Genomic DNA, 24,178 nt, shown 5'->3' on the forward strand with positions numbered 1-24,178 from the left:
TTACAGAGAACGAACCTACGAACCTCGTGGTGGTTCCGGATCATCAAACTGGGTCAAATCTAGCCCAGAATCGAAGAGAGAAGACCGTGGGTCCGTTTTCTAGATAGAGAGAATCCGGAATTTTTCTCGCTGAAAAATGAAAGCAACTCTATTTATAGGCAGGGTCTTGTTGACGAGACACGTGGACTCGTCGACGATACCATGAAGAACACTCGTCGACAAGGCCGTGAGCTCGTCGATGAGTTTCAAAATATCTCAAACCCTCTTAGTTAATCCTTGTCGACGAGTCTCAAAAGATCTCTCGTCGACGAGAAAATCCAGCTCGTCGACAAGCACCTACTTGTTACCTTTTTAAAATTTCATTTTCCTTTCTTCTATTTCCCCTTTTCCTTTTATTATCTTTCCTATAATTTTAAATAGTTAAAATTCTCTAGGTCATTACATCTGCAGTCTCTCTCACCACTCCCTATGCCAAAAACATAGGCATAACCCCCAGCAAAACCTTCCTTGAGTCATAAAGCATCAAATGAAAAAGAGGACTGAATCGAAAGGGAAGAATACCTTTCCTAGATTCGATTGAATTTGGATTGGCCAAATGAATAGTTGTCACTTCATCAATACCCCTTCCGACATTAGAAGAAATACCAACAATTTCCACCGTATCATGGATAGACTCAGGAACAAAGGACAAACTCCTTTTCAGTCAATTCTTTAGTTTGGTTTTGAGTTGTTCTTCATAGTATCTTCATCCATTGTTCAGTATCAAAGGACAATTAAAAGATCTCTTCTCCTAAATGTTGAGTTTCTTGTGAGGGAATTACGCTTCAATTGATATCTCCTCCTTCATTTGCAAAAAGTCTCTTTGAGAGTTGAACACAATCATCTTCTCCTTACATGACTAAATTGGCTTGCAGCTGATCAATCAACAAACCATTTTCTGAGTAACAAAAACTACTCAACTTGTCTTCTGAGTCTAAGAACTTTTCTTTGTCATCATCTTCCTCACCCCTTCCGATTGATATCTCCTCCCCTTCATTTGCAAAAAGTCTCTCTGAGAGTTGAACACAATCATCTTCTCCTTCCATGACTAAATTGGCTTGTAGCTAATCAATCAACAAACCATTTTACGAGTCACAAAAACTACTCAAATCGTCTTCCGAGTCTGAGAACTTTTCTTTGTCATCATCATTCTCACCCCCGTTTGTTACCTCAAAATTGGAAAAATATTGGAGGAAGAAGACCATTATCAATACCACTCTCAATTCTTTTACTGAGTGATGGATCAACTTTTGAAAAGTTGCAAATGGACATAGAAACTAATAATTCAGGTACTCAATTTTGTCCCTCTTCAAATTGCCTTTTGCTTTGTGCTCTACAACCCCATTAGCTATAATACTCCCTCTCCCCCTTGAATTCAAATGTGATTCTTCAGAATTGTCGATTTTGTCTTTAGGTTGAGAGACCTAACAATTAGCCGAGGGTCTGTCTCCTTCCATGCCAGCTGCAACTGGAGGAATCAGGAGCTTAACTAGGTTTCAACTCTTACTTCCTCACCCTCCAGGAGGCTGATTCCCGCTAGCCTATGGATTAATGAACCCACTCCTTAAATCCACGAAGAGACAGAGGTTCCTCCTAAATTGGAATAAAAAACAATTTGAAATTCGAATTGGAATGGAAACCAATCCTTTTGCCCATGAAGTCGAGGGATCAGTCCCTCTCTTGATCTCCCTCCCTTGCCGGCGTTGTTTTGACGACATCGGCAAAAGATCACTTCTCTGATTGCCTTGATTCCCCACTCCACTTCTTTGTGTGCATCTCATGGCTAATAAAAGGTTTAAGGAGCCACACTCTATACACTAGAAAGCAAAACCATCATCAAGTTTAGTCAAAAGCTTCTAGAGATCTTTGAAGAAGCTTCTCCAAACTTTGCTACTCTTGAATTCAGGTACACAAAGGACTTTCCTCTTTCCTCCTTCGGTACGCTTCTCTATGAATATGAATCTCCCCTTCATGTTAAGTCACAAATTGATGGGTTACCGAGGCGCCTCTGCCTTTGAGATTAAGGCCTCCTCAAATATGCTCTTTGACACCTCGACTTCCTTTGAATTCACCTTTAGAGCCTTCATAATCCATGAAAAAACTCCTCACTCTTTAGCAGAATAAAGGAGAAGTGTCTCCCAATGAGTTTCGATATTTGAATGATTGAGGAATCAAGCTGATTTGCACAAAGTATTTATGCTCCACACTAATAGTCGAATGGCCTTCCCATGCAAACGCCAACTCCATATCAATTTTTGATTCATCATCCACCCGTTCCTCCATTTTCAATAGTCTCCACTAGTCGTTTGAGAGCCTCTTTTCAATTGATGAGAGGGGAAAAGAAGCTGCATCGTCAGAGATAGAGAAGGGCAAAAATGTTGCAGCGCCAGAGCTATGTCGGACGAGCTTTTTATTGTTTTTCCAAGTCATATTGTAAAAAAAAAAAAAAAAATTGACTCTACAACGGCTCAATAGTCTCACCCAAAGGACTGCCAACATCAACCCTATCCCCCCGCCCCCCCCCCCCCCCCCAATAAAAAAAAAACTGCATGTGAACCTTGCACAAATCCATAGTTCAAATTCCAAGTTCTTGCATCTCAAAATGATAATCCTAAATACCTTTGTAGGATGGGCTCTATTCAACTCTCAAAACCTCAACTCCCACAAGTCTCCATTAAACATCATCCACCTAGACACTTCCTTGCCATCCAAGAGGATGAGTGACTCCCAAAAATCTTTTCAATATATAAAAATTGCGCCTATCATGCGCCAATGTAGAAAGGAAGCTAGTGGTTTAAACATTTTAACCCCATTTTGGAGCATGAATTTCAAGCCTTGAATTTGGATCGAACTCTGTAGATTTTTTTTTTTTAAATAACAAAAGAAGTATTAAGAGAATAGAGAAATATACAAGCTAGGGGCAGAGGACGAGATCCTCAAAATCAAAAAAGAGAAAGAAATAAAAAAGAAAAAAAACCCTAGAAGAAATAAATAAAATAAAAACAAACAAAAAAAAGAAAACAAACCCTAATTGAGGAAACCCCTATCTTTAAACCCTTCCCTTCATAATTGATAGAACTTTGAAGCCTTGCTAATTCCTGCTGAACTATGTTGATTTACTTTTAGCTCAATCCAATTGAACTTCAATCCCTCCATGATCAGCCATCCATAATCCCATTTTATCTAAAAGATTTGAGCCGCTTCATAGGTGTAGGTACTATCCCATCCTTACGTTGATTCCTCACACAACCAAATTCTCAACTAGCTCTCCTTCAAAGATTGAAACATCCTCTAAACCTTCAAGTAGGGAAGGGGATACATAAGAAGTATACCCCTATACATCCGTAAAATTAGACCAATCCAAATTTTAACGTCTCTCATCCATTATAAACTTCTATCACAAACAAAAACACTATCAAATTCCCTATCCTTATTTGAGGCATCTTCCCATTTTTCTTTCTCTAAATTTAATTCATAATTTTCCCCATACTAACCTTATCCAATTTTGAGATTCCTCAACATAAAAATTCCCAGCATCATCGATTTTTAATAATTTGCACCCCCCCCCCCTCTCCTGATCCATGGGTTCGAATTCATAGAATTGTTAACAACGAATTTTTTCTTGTCTTCCCCTCCTTCCTTGAATCCTTGTTGATTGACGCTTGTAAACCTTCATAACCACATCCGTCTTACATTCATTTTCATTCTATAAATTCCTATAAATACTTACCTCTTGACCGAAACCATTAATAGCACACTCATCAATTTGTTCTCCTATTGATTGAATTTCATACTCCATCTGAGATATCCATCCCCCTTAGTATCTTTGACAAAATTCTCCTTTCTCAAACCAAGAACCCCACTATCCTCATGTTTATTCCTTAAAACTTCTCAAGTTTTTCTACTGCTTAAATTTCTCCCAAAAGAAACCCTGTGGCCTTTATCATAATGTTGATTAGGCTCTTGGGCTTTCAAAACACCAATTAAGAGTATGGCCATGGGCCTGATCATTACAATGGCCCATCTTAGAAAAGGAACAACCCTCTCTTCTTTTTTTTTTTGCCAAAAAAACTATTGATGTACGCATCTTTAACGCATTGGGCCTGTTCAAAGGCTTGACCCATCTTCAATAATAAATGCCCTCCTCCTTTCTCGAGTAACTAGCCCAAATCTAAGACAATCAAAAAGTTCATGGCCCATCTGCATTCTCTCATCAACCCCAAGAGAAACCCTAGCAGCCTTTAGCACCTCACAACCATAGCCACCTTGTCAATAGGAGTTGCCACCTCCGAACAAGTAATAATTATTTCCAGAGCAGATTATTTCGATTGCAGCTCACCTCCACATTGAAAGCAGATCGGAGGGCTTTCTCTAACAACTAAAACAAGAAGAAAAGGAAAATAAAAACATAGAAAAAATTTATTAAATTATAAAAACTAATAAAATCTGCACATTTAAATCTGGAGTGGAGAAGGAAATGTGCCAATCAAAAGCTCACCCACCTAGTCAACTTTGGTTTTCCTATCAAGACTGGCTTTCTTCTACAATTCTGGTTTTCTAATCTTCTTCAATGGCAGAAAAGAGGCAAAAATACAAGAAGGCCAACAAACTTCTTTCTTCTCTCTTTTGGACTGAACTCACATGAACAGTAAATAGAAGTTCATCATGACAAAAAAAAAAAGTGTTTAGAAGGCTTCAAGTTGGTTTTTGGAGTTTGATCTGACTGGATCTGGGATGTGAGCCAATATTTCTGAATCCCACAATATGTGCAATTCGATTTGATTGTATGGTTCACCCTCAGTTCATAGCCTTCTGTGATTCTCCTATGCAGTTTGAACTGATTTATGCTTTCTCAATAGGAATCGTGCAATTCAAAAATCAATAATTGTATGACACGATACATATTCTCCTATGCAGTTTGAACTGATTTATGCTTTCTCAATATGAATCTTGCAATTCAAAAATCGATAATTGTATGATACGATACATATTAGTTACAGTTCTAACAACTATGGCCAATATAATGTTTCTATTTAGGCTATCATAGCATGGCATGGCTCATGTCACCATGTAAAGTCAGCAACAGCTCAAGTGTCTGTTGGGCTACCTTTAAGTATTTATTTTTTTCATTAAAAAATTAGAAGCAACTTGAGTGATATCATTCAATTTTCAATTTTTATGAAGGTTCATATTATGAAATATTTTATTTGTATCAGGCACTGGAGACCTCATGATAGTTGTTGTGGAGGGGAGGGTGTTGGATTTAGACAGTTCATATCAAGCTCAAATGTCAATTGATAGGCAAATGAACATCAGGCAGTCTGAGGATGAGAGTAAAATGCCAAGGAAAATGAAACATTTAGAAATATTCATGAGACAATAGGGCATGATGATGTGTGGATATAAAAATGGTAGTGAGTGAGATTTCTACAGTTTCAAGTAAAACGAGTCAAATGCTTAAGAAATTTATGTTTTTTATTTTATTTTTTCCTTGTGGGTTGTTTGTATTTAAGTCATGTTTGGTTCATTGAATGTCTATTCCTTGGAATAGAGGGGAGTAAGATGGGAGTGTAATAATAATGTACAGGATATAATGATTAAAAAATACTCAAGCAAAAGCCTGTGTTATTTTATTCGACATGGAATATGATAGGAATATGGATTCATAAAAATATTCGCATTTAGTTTGCTCTATGTTGACATGACAACTCCTTCTGCAAGGTATCAAAATCTTTATTTATGACCATTCTATTCTATTATTAGAAATAGGCGAGCGCAAACCAAACATAACTTTAGTGTTAGACAAGTGGCCATATTCTAATAGAAGAATGCAATCTAGTACCTCAACTAAGGAGGAATGGATATCTTATTGAACTAACAGCATGGGTGCTACTTGAATAATTTAAGTAGCAGTTTTAAAAATACGATATACTACAAATGACACACAATGGATGCAGGCTCTCTTAAGAAAAGGTAAAGAAGATGGGACTTTTCTGAACAGGCTTTGATTCAAGCATGCCAAGATAAATCTCTCAAAATTATCCTAGAAACCCAGTTAATCTCCATTGGCCACCATATGGCATACTGACGACAAATCAAACATTAAGTATAAATCGGCGTCGGCCCTCATAGCAGTTGATTACATGTAATCATGAAAAAGACTAAATTAATAATGATAATATATAACTGCGACAATGAGAATCATGTGGGAAATTAAAATATTAATCTCATACATTCATGCCACAAACAATAACTGGCAACAATCATGATTATATGGCAGCGAATGCAAAATAGGTCATCAAGGACCTGAGCAGGGATCTTGGAATGAGCTTGTAACACCTTAGAAGAGACTAATCCATGGGCCATAAAAGCTTAAGCTCAGTGTTACTAACGCACTCCCACAACCCATTGTGGGATTTCTATCAAGCAAGTCCAGCACCTCAAACACAGATTCCTCACCATGCACCTCCTGCCCTAATGAGGGTATATAGCACGATCCATGTGCTTTGCTACTCAATGTGGAGCTCAACACTTGAGAAGTGCACATTCCTCTACTTGCAAGCAGTGGAGTCTAGCACAGTGGAGACCATGTTCCTCCACTCAAAATCATAGACTGCATGGAGTTCATATTCTTCTTCCAATACAGTTCTAATCATCCCTTCATTTCCAGCTAACGCTGGTATACCATAGCATGGAATATGTAATGAGCTTGTAATACCTTAGAAGTGCCCAAATCTACAGGACTTAAAAGCTGAAATTGTTGTACAGAGCCATTCCACGAAGTGATAATATAAAACTACAGTTATCAAATTTACTCAATATGGGATTTCTATTAAGCATTAGAACATCTCAAGGACAAGGGATGTTAAATGGCTTATCAACATTTTGCCCCCTACACTGGTATTCCATTGGTTTCTCAGAGGAAAGGCTACCACTAATCATACGACAGCATGACTGAATCACTTTCTAACAGGCATGATGCACTCCAAAAGCCATGGTAACTTCTAGAGGCACAAAAGTCTACATATACACATCTCCTAAAATCTCTGCTCACTGAATGTGGGGCAAGATCATATGTTGGCATGAATTAAGCACACAAGGGTAAGGGTGCAACAAAAATGTGGAAGCTTATGCAACTTTTCGACAAGAAAAATTCTGTATATAATGCTTCTGAGTCAGAGCCCAAACAGAACCAAACTTACTGAAGGTAAGATGCAGAAAGGGAAAGTCATGGGGACCACATATTGGCATGACTACTGCAGGTGATAAAGTAGCAGACAGGATCAATTTGCACAATATATTTCAAAAGCCCTGACAAGTTTTAGAGGAAATTTCTAGACAAGCAAACCCAGCTTATACAATACTCTTAGCATGCCTGCAATCCTTGGCTGAATACTTCTAGTCATACAGGACTTTTCTCCCTCTCTTATTAACGAGAATCCACAACTATTTTGCGTTAAAAAGTTTAAACTAATAAATTGATCAATAGACGAAGATTCAAAACCAGTGGGGGTAGTTTGCTGCGAAAGGCTAGGTCACATGTGAGCATCCCACATGGTCACCTGGGTTTTGTCCCACGTCTATGGCCTAAGACAGGACAAAGGAACTCCTGAAATCCTCCCACATGAAGGCATGTAATAAGGCTGCACAACAGACATCCTGCAGAAGACAGCTCGTGCAGCCTGCACACACTTAGGCAAGGAAAACCATTGCCCACTGTAGTGACCCCAATGGGAAATCAACTTGAGCTAATAAGTTTCTGGTCAAGCGTGATTTGGCTGTTGACACTTCCAATACACATGGCCACTTGTCACATTTCCACATTGTATGTGTACTAGGGAAATATTGAGCTTATAAGGATGGTTTGGGCTCCAACTATGTAAGACACCTTTTATAAGAAAAAACCACGAGGCTAGTGTGCCAAAGTGGACAATATCTCACCAGAATTGGACCCCGCACAGTGACATCACTCCACTAGGGAGTTCCGTATATCTATTATGTTCTAGGAGTATAACAATCTTGTTCGCATGGTTCACCAGCTCCAAACTCAGTCCTCTACATGTAAGTGCATGCAGCCCATTCAGGCAAACTCTAAGCTTCTTGGCTCTTCGTCCTCCACTCATTGGGTCATTGATTCTGGTGTCTCCTCCTACACAGTACTTTAGTCCTTGAAACCAACACATAACACTCTTAAGGTTACTCTTGCTGATCGTTTGACTACCCTGGTTTCACAGCAACCATATTCTTTGGCTTCCTACTATTCCTCTTTCATCTATATTATATGTGCCTAAATTTCCCTTAGTCAATTAACCAAATCTCATAACTCCTCCATAACCTTCTTTCCCTTCTCATTGAATCATTCAGGATCTCAGATTCTCAAGACGAGGAAGAGGATCGATATACAACAAGAGAAGGATGGCATGTAATATTTCACTGGTGGTGGTGGTAAGATATCGTTCCTATCACCCGATTTCTTCAAAAAAAAAATTTGGTGAAAATAAATTGTATCAATAAAGGAGAAGCACGGATTTAAACAGCTAGTAGTGGGTAGCATAGTGTAACGGTAATGGGTGTAGTGGAAAGCAGGTGTAATGGCTGTGAATTTTTTTAAAGCACACACAATCTTATGTATATTGGTTTATTCACATGTTTTAAGCTTTTAACCCTCCTTAAAAAGAGTTTGCATTTTGAATCCTTTAGTTTGACTTACTAACATTGACTAGTAAAAAAAAATATTTTGCATTTTTTTTAAAATGCTTTTGATAGAAAAATTATATATATATATTTTCACTTTTCCATTAATACACAAAAATACAATAACTTAAACAAGTATATTATCTTATTTGTTAAAGTAATAAAAATCTAATAAAGCATTTTTGGCTTGCATAATGGAATGACCAAATGAGGTAGGAAAGAAATGGAGTGAAAATTTAAATGGGGAATAGGATGAAATCAAGTGAAAAATTCGGTTCCATTCCTTCCTACGTACCAAACATGCAATTAAAGTCTTAGACCAACATGTTATATTTTATATCCTAAGATTTAAAATTTATAATATATAATCATAAAATCTATCATTAAGAAACAACTTGAACACAGCAAGAACTGGAAAGAGAAAAGGTTGAAGTTGAACAATACAGAAAAGAAATATCAAATTATTAATATTAAAAAAATATTCCTTTTATCAAATTGTTACTTAAAGCCACACTTGTAAACATTAATAAAAATAAATAATTTTTAAATCATTATCATCCTCATTATAATCTTCTCCCCCCTCTCTTTAGATAGCTCACCAAGAATGACTTATGAGAAGGAAAAAAAGATAAAAAATGAGAAGAAAAATTAAGAAAATAAAAATATATATCAGCTCGTAGCAGCAGTTATGGCTGTTAATTTTCTTCCTGCAGTGTGTAATGGTATCGGGAACCCAAGAAAAGTTAAGTCATGGCTTCTATTTGAAACCATGAGATGAAATTACAATCTAAAAAGAGGACAAGAGATCCTCAAGGAATGAAAACAACAAACAAAAATCAAAAGAAACAAAAAGAATTTGATAAGAAAACTCCCTTTTTAAAACCTTCCCATCGTAATTCACTAAACACTGCAAAGTTAGCTAATTGCACAGACCCTTCATCTTTCATTTACCCTCAGCTTCCTAACGGATTAGAGGACCACAGACTTGTCTTATCCAGCAATTGTCGAGCTTCTAAGTATTTCTGATTTATCTTCTCCATAAGAGTGGGCAAAATGCATCCTTATCGTCCTTTACCCATTCGACCAGCCTCGAAGACAGGGACACCCTAGAAACCTTCCATTGGAGAAGGAGGAAATCCCCAATTAAATCAAAAGGATCAGAACCATAACCAAATTATTCTTGAAACTCATCTAGAAACAGACCACCATCATGATGGCTAGTGTCTATCACTATCACTCTTTGAAATATCACCTATTCTCCTTCCTTTTGCTAAATTTGTTTTTTCTCTCCCATCAAAATCACCTCATTTGGCTTCAAAAGCTATTACCATATTCGCACCTACCTGCCCTGCTTCAAAAGCAATTCCCATATATCCACACCTATGCACCCAACGTGTTGACAATGTATATTTACGATCCAATAGCAATTAAGGGTGTAAGTAATCGAAGCCTACCAGCTAGCAACTCACTCTCTAACTCGACTCAATTTCGCTCAACTTCTAAACGAGCTCGAACTACCAGAGTAGCTTCACGAGTTGAGTTCAAATTTCGTCATACTACTCACAAGCCTTATTGAGCTTTTATATATATTTTATGTATACATTTAACATATATATCCAAATTGAGCTTAATTGAGTGGAGTTCAAGTTTTAAGAATATGTAGATGAGTCGATGAATTCAACAATTTTGAGATTGATTTGAGTTCAAGTGGAGTTTTGAACTTCACATTTCAAGTTGAGTCGAGTTCGAGTATCTCATTTTTTCTACTCGAATCAACTCAAATACACCCATGAGAACAACCGTCTTCAGCTGAAGACCCAAAGACGATAGCTAGCCTCCTAGACTCATCTACATCATTGTTATTCTAAGCTAGCTTCCATTGTGCTGCGTTCACCTTGTCCTTGAATCAGAATATTGGGCTTGAGTAGACACCCATTAAATTCTCCAACGAATCCCCAGCTCTCCCTTTAGTCCTTGTACACTAGGCCTCAACATTTCCCACATGGGCTGGCTCCTTGGCCTTCTTTGATCAAAATTAAAACCAAAACTACCCATTTTACTTGGCAAAGGGTACAGATCCAATACAATTGTGAAGGACCAAGGCTCAGACCAACCCATCTTCAAATCTTGACTTGCCTCACATGAAATTAGCTGCCTCTATCTTGCGCTAATTGTCTGCTAACCCTCATAGCTTTTCGCCATTCTCTGCTAGTATATTCTTCTTCACCATACTTATTTTATTTAAGAAAAATAAACAAAGAAATTTAAAAGAAAAAGAGGAGAAAAGTAAAACAGGAGAAGAAAGGGAAAAATGGAGGATAAGATGTCCACTTGAAACAAAATAAAAGAAGCAAAAAAAAAAAAAAAAAGATCTACTCAAGCAAAGCCACTTATTCCTACTATAAATCTACTAGAGGAATATGACAAAAGAATCCATTCATCGAAGTCCAGAGTGACGCAACAAACACCACTCTAATCCAAAGGAAGTCAAGGGGGGTGTCCAAGTTCCTAAAAATTTTGTCATCCCTCTAACCATATACAGCAAAATACAGCCATAATCAAACATTTCCACAAAACCTTTTTCTCCTTCTTCTTACCAACCCCTTAAAAGTCAAAGAGCAAAATGCCTCCAAGGAGGAAGGGCAAACTCCTCTCTCTAAGAATTCTGAACTTGTTCCAAACGACCGAGAGAACTGACAATGTAAGAACAAGTGAGAGTAAGTCTCTCCACTCTTCAAGCAAAGGAGACACACATCAGGTGGAAGAGCCCTATAAGGTCTATGTTTCTAGAGCAAGTCAATTAGGAGCACGAATCAAATGAGAATAGAAAGAATTACAAGAAAAAACACCAAAAGAATCTAGATCCCAAACTCTTTAGTGAATCTTTGAACTGGAAAGAATGTAGCTTAGTTCTCTCTCATTAAGTTTCCTCTTCAAATAAAAAACTAAGAATGCCCACTCTCTTGCAAGTGGACAAAAAAAACAACAGGAGAGTCACTAAGAAAAGGAAAAGGGAAGAGACAAGGATACATGAAAGCCAAAGGAGCCCCCCAATCCAATGATCCTCGTAGAATCAGATTCTCTCTCCATTACCATAGTGAACTAAGCACGAGGGAGAAACAAATGGTGAATTTGGGACTAATTATCAAGGACTAGAATAGGCAATGCTAACCCCAAAATTAGCATCGTGCTCATTATGAAGAAGTCCAAATTTACTTAGATAATTTTATGCCAAAGAGAGTTAGGTTATAAATGGAAACACCATACCCTGTTACCAAATAGAAGCTTTTGGAAACCAAGTTACTGAGAGCCAAATTTCTCTCCCTTTTGGACCTACTCAGTTGCTCAACTAACAAGATAGTCTCTATAGTGCTCACTTATTCTCAACCACAAGAAATCCTTCATTAGTTTCTCTAGCCTATTGGTCACTCCCACAGCATTTTGAAAAGAGATAGGTAATATAGGGGAATAGAAGATTAGAAAGCAAGAATAAGAGTGGTGTGACCACCAAGAGTGAAAAAACACCTTTCCACACATCCAACCTCCAGTAAACTCTCCCAAAAACTGGGCCCCAAAAGGAATCCACAACATGTTACCACCTAAGGAAAGACCTAAAGAGATAAGGCCATCTCAAAGTACCACAACCAACTAGCCTAGTGGAAGGACTTGGGTTAAACTTGATACCCATGGTGCCACACTTTGAACAAACATGAACATTTTCCGACATCACGACTCCCTTAGATGACCAATCACCTCGTCGAGCTACTGATTCACCTAGTATACTCAGCTCTGTTTGCCATTGAACAGAATATCTGCATTCTGTTTATTGAGTTTGTACTTCTGGCAGACATTCATGTCATCACCAACACAATGAGCTTGCTTGTTTCTTTCTTGCTGCCATAGGGGCATGTTCTATAGTCTCCTCGCGGCATTTGATTATGCAGTCATAGTTTGTCACTTTGTGCTTTTTATACTCTTGCGCTTCAAAATTCAAGGTAAGACTGCATACTATAGACCCATCTTGGTCCCCACCATCCCGGGACCCTGCATGGACAAGAGCTTTGTGCGCCAGACAGCCTTTTTTATTTGACAGAAAAGTCATGTAAAAGCATAAACATCTAATCAAAGAATAAGTGGTATGGAGCAGAGACTAAAAAATACCTGGCTTCAAATTTAAATTTTAACCTGATTTTTCAAGCAATTGAAGGGTGTAGATGTATGTTACAAATATAATTTCTAACCAATAGAAGAATTTCATTTGAGTTAACTTCATGAATATTGTTCATGAAAATAGTTCATAATTCTATTTCAAGCTCTAAAAGATTGAAATGTTTTTAGAAAGTAAAAAATTAGAGCAAAAATTTGCGAACAAAATTCACGACCAGTTTGAAAGCATAACAGCCTGTTGCAGACAGTAAAGGTCTATAAAGGACAATAACAGCCGTTACAACACCATGGCAGTGCTGGTGGTACCCATGTGAATCAGGACACACGTGAAATATTGTCCTGTTAACTGTACTGGAAAGGCACCAATTTTGTTACATAATGATGTTGTGTAACGGATGATTTTTAATACCATGGTTGATATCTAATCTCGTAAGGCACGGGGGAAAAAATCAATACATAATATTCAATCACTTAGGCATAAAAGAATTGTTTATGCAAGCATAAATTGAATAGAAAAAGGCAATAAACATACCACGTCAATGTGTAGTTTAGATGGTCCTGGGGCATCACAGAACTATGAACTAAGGTATTTGCATCCTTTGGAACAGGGTATGGGTTACTAGGATTGATGTTTTCATTGATGTCTTCAATGTATGTAGCACTCTCAGAAAGTCCACAAGCATGGGCAATAGCAGGGACATCAACATAGAACCACTGAAAGGAGCTTGGATCATTTGCTGGAACAAATATGCTAGGCTTCTCACCGCTGCGAACAACTCCAACTACTTCTACAGAAGCTGCAGCATGAATTTGATCCTGTAAGCAGCAAGAAGTCTTGTAAGTTGTTACCAATGTCATCTTCAAAATGAATTGGCTGCAAAAAAAATTAAACATGATGAAATGACAAGAAACAACCTCAATATCTCTAGGCTTCTTAGCCCAAAACCTCCACCAAGAGTGTCTTTCACTCTCTTGAACAGAGGAATGTTTCATATTTGATGGTTGTACAATGTCTCGTGAAACATCTAAAGACTTGTCTCTCCAACTGCGAGGAACCCATCCTCTATTGACCAGAACTGGAGACTGCACGCTGAGAGAAAATTTCTCAATATATTTTTAGCTAAAATAAGAGATAAAAAATCATCTACTGAATCAATCAAGAATCCCAATGAGACAGACAATAAGGTTGCATGGACATGACTCAAATGAAATAATGTTATGTCACAATGTTGTTAAAGGCACTCATGCTGGCCTACCATGCGACGCAAGGCACACTGAAAGGCTCACTTAGGTCCAGCCATGCAATGTCAATCAGGCAAAAGCCTAGGTGAGCCCCAGGGATCAGACGCCACTTGGATGAAGCACTCACATCACCTAATTTTGTAAAATTTACATATCGGCCCCCGATTAAAACCACGATTGGTGAATGTGCTTGAGGGGCTTTTCGTTAAAGTATGATATAAAATAAATAAAATAAAAGGCATTAGCTTCCGGCTTTTGATTAAGAAAAGGCAGCATACTTTTGGGTTTGGAGAGGCATACCCCCACAACAAAAACTTAAGGGTAAAGTCCAGCAACACCCCCTGAGTTTTTTGAAAATGACACTCCACCCTCTGTTTTAAAAACTAACAAAGAACCCCATAAGGTTTAATTTTATTGACAAAATGAACCTTCCATTAGTTGACTATCAGTCAATCATTAAGTATATGCAAAAAAAATTTAATTTTAACCATAATAAAATGATTTTTTAAAAATGACACCTGTTTAATAATAAACTAAAAAAATTGGTTAGCATAATCTTGAAAATGCAGCGACTCAAAAACCTAATTGATTCTCAAATTAATCCAATCACTTTGGTTCAACCAATTGACATCAACATAACAAAAAAAATTCTATTATTATTTCAATTTATATGAAAAATAAAAATTATTTAAATTTATATGAAAAATAAAATTATTTATAAATCATAAAAATACCTAGTAATTATAATACTACAAAATGTTTGTTAGATTTAATTTTTATAAAAATTTAACAGCTAAACACAACAACAACAAAACCAAGCCTTAGTCCCACTAAACATAGCGTTTTTAAAAAAACTAAAATTTTAAAATTCATTCTTTATAAATTAGAATTATAAAATTGGATATTTGTTCTTCTATGTGAAAGAAATATGAATGCTAAATGGATAAAGAAAACTCAAATTTATTATTGGTTGACCATTTGAGACAATTCATAGACATTTTCTGATTTTATTCAAGTTGCTATGTTATTAAATATGGAATTCAACTAGATCTAGAAAGCAAGACACAATTCAACCAACCATGCGAACTAAGCCTATTTTTTAAAACTTTATTTTATTTGTTAAAGATATATTTTGTCATTTAATTTCATGAAATCTATACAGCAAATCTATTGTAACAATATAATTATTTAAGTATTTTTTTAACTACTAGTATTATTTATTTATTTTCATAATTTTTAATTTTTTTAAAAATAATAATTTAATTATATTATCATGCCTATGTCAACTGATTGACCTGGCTAAATTGCTAAGTACTCAATTCAGTTATAAGTTTACTTTTTTCAAAATATATTGTAATTAACTGATCAATTTTTCCAACTTAATTTGTTAAATTAATGTCATTTTCTTAATTTATCTTATCAAAATAGAGTAGAAAGGTAAATTTGCCATTTTATTTAGAATAAATTTTAGTTATTTTTCACTAAACTTAATGATTGACTAACAATCAACTAACAAAAGATTCATTTTATCAATAAAATCAAATCTCAAGGGGTTATGTGGTAGTTTTCAAAGCCTCAAGGAGTGGAGTGTCATATTTTGAAAAGTGAGCGGGTGTTCTTGGATTTTAAAACTAAAACATGACAAGAAGAAAAGATGTAGCATGTGAAATTTAAAAAGGCGACCACAGAAAGGGCTCGGGGTGTTGCTTTTTTGTATATTTCCCTTTATTTTAGAGCTTTTTCCTTTTTTCACTCAGAATAGAGCTTTATCCTCGTTCCTGTCATCTGTTTCCAAGATTTGTTTCCTTTAATTAAAAAAAGGGCTACAGCTATGTTTGCATTTCCATCTCTCTCCCTTCTTCCCACTCCCTTTCTTTTGGCTCTGTTGGCTGCCATGTTCTTCATAAGAAAAGAAGATACTACTAATAACTGAAAGAATGCACAAGAGAAAAGACAAAGAAGTGCACCCATGATGCCATGAAAATCAAAACAACCAAAGACCTTAGAAAACGAAAGCTCTGAAGCACTTTATCAATGCACATAGTTACGGATGCACCTGGCACTTGGCAGTGCTAGAATTTTTTATTATTTTGGCTATAATGTTCCCCCTTTTTAGATTAGATAACAAAAATAAATATTATTAATTGAGAAAGCAACGGATACACAATAAGGACAAGAGGTCATCAAATCAAAAGAAACCTAAAAGAAAATAAAACAGGAGAAAATTTCATAAAAAAATTAACATAACTTGTTTAGAAATGATCAAATATATCATATCATATGATACTATTTTTTGAGCAATTGATGCGTCCACTGTACTTAGCAACTAATGATATGGTATGCTATTCAGGAATACTCTACTAACTAAGAAACTTGGAGGCTACCAAGTATTAACCCTCAAGAGTGGGTGTGTTTTACATCATTGCGGGCACAAAGGGGTCATATAATTGTTTGGGATGGTGGAGTGGCATCCATTAAGAAAGTCATTGAGGAGTCCTTTTTGTCTTAAAAATTCATGATATGGTATGGTATTCATGAATACTCTACTAAAAAACTTAGTGGCTACTAAGCCTTCAAGACTAGGTGTCTCTTACTTTGTTGGGCAGCGCCAGGGGGTCAAATTATTGTTTGGGATATTAGAGTAGTGTCCTTTAAGAAAGTCCTCGAGGGGTCCTTCTGTCCACCTTGACATTAGAGATGTAGTGGAGTGGTGATTCACTTCTGCCTATGGGCTGATTTTTGTCTCTTTGAAAGCCAATTCCTTGAGGAGTTAGTAGTTGGTTTGTGTAGTCCTTACTTGGTTTGGTTTGTTTTTTTTTTTTTGGTGGGAGTTGGGGGGGGGGGGGGGGGGGGGGAGGTGGGATTTTAAATTTGTCTAGAGAGATCCTAGGGAGCCCTAGGACTTCTACGAGCATGAGAAAGTTCGACTTCCTTATCTGGGGTTGTGGGCTTAGAGGTATTCGTATTGGTAACAATCAATTAACTTGGGCGGCTTCTGGGGAGAGATAGGATTGCTCCCATATTGACAAATTTATGTCCCCAAGGGAGGATGTGTGTGTGTGTGTGTTTTCAAATATTAGATTGAGGAAGACAAATTACAACCAAGGGGGAAAGAAGTTCATTGGAAAAAATAAAAAACAGAATCAACATAAAAAATAATAATAATAATATTTAAAAATAAAAAAATATTGAAATAAAACTAAAAATAAACAAATAGAACAATTTAACTAAGAAAACCCCTTCCCATCGTAGTTCACCAAGCACTTTAAATTTGCTAGCCGCATTCAACCCTTCTTCACTTCGAACTTAGTAACTTAACCCCATCAAAGCACAGTTCAATTCCGACAGCATCACACATTTTTAAATCCAGTTTATCCATTATACCCTTCCTAGATATCACCTCCGTTGGTGTAGTTGAAACTCCATCCTTGCGCTGCAGTTAATTATCCAATGCATTGTTTCCACATCTTGTCTAGTAAATCCTCCTAGATTCACCTTTGACTGCTGCCTTCTCCTTTTAGAGTCCAACCCTGTGAAGTGGGGGCCCAACCCTCCACATTTTTTAGAACAATTGGATAACATATCCATCCTTTTGAGAGAATGTTAGGCTGGTGGGGCGAGTGTCAAGTGGAGGGATGGAAGGGTTTTTAATTCATAAAGTTGAAATTCCTGAATTCTACGCTGAAAGATTGGAATAAAGAGACTTTTGGGAATATAATAGATGCAAAAAATTGCACTCTCCCTGAAATCACGGGGTTGGATAGGTTAGAAGAGTGCGGTCTTCTCATCGAGGATAAGTGTAGGAGGGCTGATCTCAGTAATGAGTTAGAAGTTCTCCTATTGAGAGAGGATATCTGTTGGTGTCAAAGGTCTAGTGCAAAATGGGTGAAGGAGGGGGACTAACTCTAGTTATTTCCATAGGGTAGCAAATGGGACGAGGAGGAAAAGTTACATAAAGTTGACTTTAGACTCAGGCAAGGGGCTGGGTCAATCTTAGATTGGAGTTGAGACCACTAACTTCTATGAACTTTTTTTTTCTGAGCTACCCGAAACACATTGATGGTGAAAGGCCTTTGTCGGATTTCTAGGGAATAAATTAGGAAATTCTATTTTTTGCAAATAAAATCTGAAATTACTAATTCAGATTCTAGTATTTTCTGTTTCCTGTTTTCTAGCCAAGAGATCTGCTGATTTGATTTGCTGATTTTGTGGGGATTTGATTTGCTGATTTTGCGGCCTTCCTAATTTGGTGGCCTTCCTCTACTATTTATCTTGTAATCGCGTCACTTGAAATTAAATAAGAATGGTTATTCTTCTTCTCAAAAAACCTTCATGGTATCAGAGCCTCATGCTCTTTTTCTATTTTGTTCCTGATGATGTCGTATAAGTTGGCATTGACCGGCGCCCAATGAATTCCTGCCGGCTCTTCCAATACTTCCGAAACCATTCCGCCCAATCCCACTATTCCTCCCAAGCCTGTATCTGCTGATTACTATTCCCAGAATTCAGCCCTTTCTCTCATGGTTACAAAACTCAATGGGCACAACTATCTCGAGTGGGCTCAGTCTGTAAAATTGGTGATCGATGGCAGAGGCAAAATGGGGCATTTGACTAGCGAAATATCGAAACCTGCTGTTGGTGACCCAAATCTAAAAAAATGGCAGTCCGAAAATTCTATTGTTATTTCTTGGCTCATCAATTCCATGGAACCTGCCATTGGAAAACCTCACCTATTTCTTCCCACTGTTAAAGACGTCTGGGAGGCCGTTCGAGATCTTTATTTGGACCAGGAGAATTCTTCTCAAATATTTGAGTTGAAAACATGACTCTAGAGATCCAAGCAAATGATTGCGATGTTACTACTTATTACAACAAATTGGTAACGTTATGGTAGGAACTTGATCAGTGTAATGATGATGTTTGGGAGAATTCGAACGACCATGCTCACCAAAAGAAGAGAGAGGAAAACAACAGGGTTTACATGTTTTTAGCGCCGGCCTTTATTGGAGTTTGGACGAGGTCTGAGGCCGCATTCTCGGCAGGAAGCCATTGCCCTCTATTCAGGAAGTTTTTTTTGAAGTTAGACATGAGGAGTCAACGAGAAAAATCATGTTGCGCAACACCGAGCCTGGTTTCAACCTGGAACCTGAGAGCTCTACTCTTGTGTTAAGAGGTGTTGATTCTGACAACGACGGGCGTAAGAAACCGTGGTGCAAGCATTGCAAAAAACCGTGGCATACGAAGGAGACATGTTGGAAGCTTCATGGTAAACCAGCAAATTGGAAGCCAAAATCCAAACATGACAATCACGCCTACCAAGCCACTGTTGAAGAGCTCAGGAGCCTTCTACCAACTCGGATGTAGTCCCTTTTACCAAGGAGCAATTCTGTACAAATTGTTTCAATCTCCAAAACTGAACTTAACTTCGTCTTGTTCTTTGGTGCAAAAAGGTAACTCTCTTGCTACTGCATTTTTAGGTGTTATTCCTAACTCTGTTTATTCTTGGATAATTGATTCTAGCTCAATTGATCATATAACTGGTTGCTCCAAATTGTTCTCATCCTATAGTCCATGTGTAGGCAATAAAAAGGTCAAAATTGTAGATGGTTCACTCTCGGTAATTGCCGGGATAGGAACTATCAAACTCACTTCATTGTTAACTCTCTATGATGTGCTCCATGTTCCCAATTTGTCTTGCAATTTGTTGTCCATCAGTAAAATAACTTCTGATCATCAATGTCAAGCTAATTTCTACTCTTCCTATTGTGAGTTTCAGGAATTGACCACGGGGAGGACGATTGGTAGTGCTAAGGAAAAAGATGGACTCTATTGTTTTGACGATGGACCTAACTCGAGTAGACAATGGCAAAGTACTTGCTTAAATTATGTTTCTGATTTCAAAGATAATGATATCATGTTATGTCATCATAGGTTAGGCCATCCTAGTTTTCAATATTTAAAATACTTGTTTCCCAATTTATTTCGAAATAAAAGTCCATCTTCTTTTCAATGTGAAGTTTGTCAGTTTGCTAAACATCATCGTGCATCCTTTTCCACCCAAACCTACAAACCAACTACACCATTTACTGTGATTCATAGTGATATCTGGGGCCCATGTTGAACATCTACATATTCTGACAAAAAATGGTTTGTGGCCTTTATTGATGATCACACGAGATTAAGTTGGGTTTATTTGATGAAGGAAAAATTTGAAGTGGAAACAATTTTCAAAAAATTTTACACCATGGTACAAAAACAATTTCAAAAAAAATATTCAAATATTGCAGAGTGATAATGGTTGAGAATATTTCAAAAACATTTTGGATCAATTTTTTTTGAAAAAGGAATTGTCATCAAAGCTCTTGTGTCGACATGACGCAACAAAATGGGCTGAAAGAAAAAACAAACACTTATTGGAAGTAGCTCGGACATTACTTTTTACCAATCAGGTACCTAAATATCTTTGGGATGCAGCCGTTCTTACTGCTACATATCTCATAAATAGAACGCCTAATAAGGTTTTAAGCTTTGAAACACCTTTTGATGTTTTTCATAAGTTTTATCCAACAAATCAGCTTTCTTCTTCTTTACCACTAAAGATATTTGGTCATACTGTTTTCGTTCATATTCATAGTCATAATCGAGGAAAACTTGAACCCCAAGCCACAAAATGTGTGTTTGTTGGTTATGCTCCCACTCAAAAGGGGTATAAATGTTTTGAACCCATTTCCAAAAAAATATTTGTTACCATGGATGTTACACTGTGTTTCATGATTTTTTCCAAACTAAAGACTCACAAAATGATCCTTCCCCAACTTTGATTATTCAACTTGAAAACCCAAGCTTTATTATACCAGGAGAAAGTGCGTTGACTTTTTTAGTTTCTAAAAAGGCATGTCTTCCTATAGTGCCATCTCATGATGTTCATAATCCTATAATGACTTGCAAAGGAGAAACAAAAAAAAAAAAACACCACAACTTTGGTACCATTTGACATTGTCTACTCTTGACAGAGGACAACTTGAAAGAAAGGGTCTTCCAATCCTTTACACTGTCCAAAATCCATAAACCCTCTAGGTAATGTCCTCACCGAGCCTTTACTCATGTTCAATCCATTTCATCTTCGAGTTCTAAGTCCTCTAGTTCTAAACCCAAGTTTGGTTCCAATCCTAGGTTCAATGATTCCGAACTTCTCATTGCTGTCGAGAAGAGTGTTGAGGTTTTGCACCCAACATCCATTGTCCAATTATGTGTCATATGAAAATCTCTCACCTGTTTTTCGTGCTTTTACCTCACAATTGTCTTGTATGGAGATTACTAATACTGTGCAGGATGCTCTGAAAGTTCTTGAGTGGAAGGAGGCTATCTTCAAGGAAATGAAAGCTCTTGAAAAAAAATAGCACGTGGGAGTTAGTTGATCTACCAAGAGGAAAGACAATTGTAGGGTGCAAATGGGTGTTTATAGTCAAGTATAAACCTGATGGTTCTCTAGAACGGTATAAAACTCGATTGGTCACCAAGGGATTCACTCGGACCTATGGCATTGATTACTTGGAGACATTTGCCCCAGTCGCAAAGCTAAACTTTATAAGAGTTCTTTTTTCACTTGCAGCTAATCGTGACTAGCCTCTGCAACAATTGGATGTAAAAAATGCATTTCTCAATGGAGACCTAGAGGAAGAAATGTACATGGATGCACCTCCAGGATTTGGTGAAAAGTTTGGCACAAAGGTGTGTAAACTGAAGAAGTCCTTATATGGGTTAAAACAATCACCAAGAGCCTAATTTGAGAAATTCACTCAGTTTAATAAAAGTCAGGGGTATACTCAAGGGCAAGGTGATCATACGATGTTTATAACATTCATAGGATGGGAAGATAGCGATACTAATTGTGTATGTAGACGATATAATTCTCACTGAAGATGACGTACTTAAGATGAACCAATTGAAGACTTCCCTCTCATCAACATTTGAGATCAAGGACTTAGGATCTCTGAGGTATTTCCTTGGAATGGAGGTTGCTTGGTTGAAGAAAGGGATTGTTGTCTCCCAATAGAAGTATGTCCTTGAACTCCTTAAGGAGACTGGGATGAGCGGTTGTAGGCCAGTAGACACTCCAATAGATCCCAATTAGAAACTTGGAGATGACAAGGAAGGTGATCAAGTGAATACAACTCAGTATCAAAAGTTGGTGGGAAAGTCAATTTACTTATCACATACACAACACGATATTGCTTTTGCTGTGAGTTTGGTAAGCCAGTTTATGCATTCACCCTACAAGAAACGTCTTGAAGTAGTTTATCGGATTCTCAAATACTTGAAAAGTACACCAGGCAAGGGTTTACTCTTCCAGAAGACCACACAGTAGAACATAGAGGCATACACTGATGTAGAATGGACAGGCTCAATTATTGATAGGAGATCCACATCAGGATACTGTACTTGTGTCTAGGGAAATATGGTCACATGGCGAAGCAAGAAACAGAATGTGGTTGCAAGGAGCAATGCCGAGGCAGAATATAGGGCTATGGCTAACAGAGTTTGTGAGATGCTATGGCTGTAGATAATTCTTGAAGAGTTGTGGATGCTAGTGAACATGCCAATGAAGTTGTATTGTGGCAACAAAACTGCCATAAGTATTGCTCAAAATCCAGTACAACATGATCGCACGAAGCATGTAGAGATTGGCAGACACTTCATAAAATAAAATATTGATAGTGGAGCTGTTTGCATGCCTTTTGTTCCTACTACTCAACAAATAGTCGATATCTTCACCAAAGGACTTTTCAGACCTAGTTTTGAGCTCTTTATAAGCAAGTTGGGCATGATAGATATTTACGCTCCAACTTGAGGGGGGGTTTCAGATTTCTAGGGAATAAATTAGGAAATTCTATTTCAGATTCTAGTATTTTCTGTTTCCTGTTTTCTGGCCTAGAGATCTGCTGATTTGATTTCCTGATTTTGTGGTGATTTGATTTGCTGATTTTGTGGCCTTCCTAATTTGGTGGTCTTCCTCTACGATTTATCTTGTAATCATGTCTCTTGAAATTAAGTAAGAATGGTTATTCTTCTTCTCAAAAAACCTTCAGCCTTGATTGGAGTCCCATACAGGAGAGTTCTGCTTGGTGGCCAGAATGGCCTTTTGAGGCACAAGAAATTAGAAAAATGGTCTTTGCTATGTGCAGAGACAAGGTCCCAGGCACACATGACTTCATGATGGCATTCTTTCAAAATAACTTGGGAACGTTGGAACTTTTTTTTTTTCTTTTGAAGAATTCCATGATTCCATAATAAGGTGAATACTAATGTGAATTCTGCATTTATCACCCTTGTCCCCAAAAAAGAGAGAGCTAGGAAAGTCAGTACCGATCAGTCTAGTTACAAACCTGTATACTTTTTTTTTAGGGAGGTAGGTGGGGTTGTGGCTTTTTTATATATTTCCCTCTATTTCAGAGCTTTTCCTTTTTCTTTTTTCTTTTTTTCCAAAACAGAGCTTTATCCCTGTTCTTGTCATCACTCTCCCTCCATTTCCCATATTTCTTCCCTTCAATAAAACAAGGGCTTCAACTATGCCTACATTTTCATCGCTTTCTCTTCCTCTCACTCCCTCTCTTTTGGTTCTCAGTTGGCTGCCATGTTCTTGTTGAGAAAAGAAGATTCTACTAAGACAAAAGAAAGAATGGACAAGAGAAAAGAAAAGAAAAGAAGTGCACCCATGAAAATCAAAACAACAAAGATCTCGAGAATTGAAAGCTCGGAAGCAAGATTTCACAATATTGCTTTATCAATACAAGCAGTTATAGATGCACTTGGTAGTAGGGGTGAGCAAATGGTCGGTTCGGCCAAATTCGGTTAATTAACTAAATTAACCGAAATTTTCGGTTAATGAATGCTGTAACCGAACCGACCGAACAGCTGGGCCTCACCAAACTGAACCCGACCGAATTACCTTCTCGGGTAATTCAGTTAACCGAATTAATTAATTAATTGAAGTTTGGAATAGAAATAGTTATATTTTGTCATATAATTGGAGCTT

General features: G+C 37.2%; 1 protein-coding gene across 1 annotated transcript in view; it reads right to left on the reverse strand.

Moving 5' to 3' along the window:
- LOC131146785 (surfeit locus protein 1) overlaps window positions 1–24,178 on the reverse strand; it is a 39,688-nt gene that overhangs the window by 5,270 nt on the left and 10,240 nt on the right. The window contains exons 4-5 of the mRNA XM_058096571.1: window positions 13,816–13,990; window positions 13,433–13,716 (exon numbers count right to left, since the gene is read on the reverse strand). Of these exons, the coding sequence (XP_057952554.1) occupies window positions 13,433–13,716; window positions 13,816–13,990 (459 nt within the window). The remainder of the gene's footprint in view (window positions 1–13,432; window positions 13,717–13,815; window positions 13,991–24,178) is intronic.

The sequence above is a fragment of the Malania oleifera genome, chromosome 13 (genome assembly GCF_029873635.1).
Source record: "Malania oleifera isolate guangnan ecotype guangnan chromosome 13, ASM2987363v1, whole genome shotgun sequence".
Lineage (NCBI taxonomy): Eukaryota > Viridiplantae > Streptophyta > Magnoliopsida > Santalales > Ximeniaceae > Malania > Malania oleifera.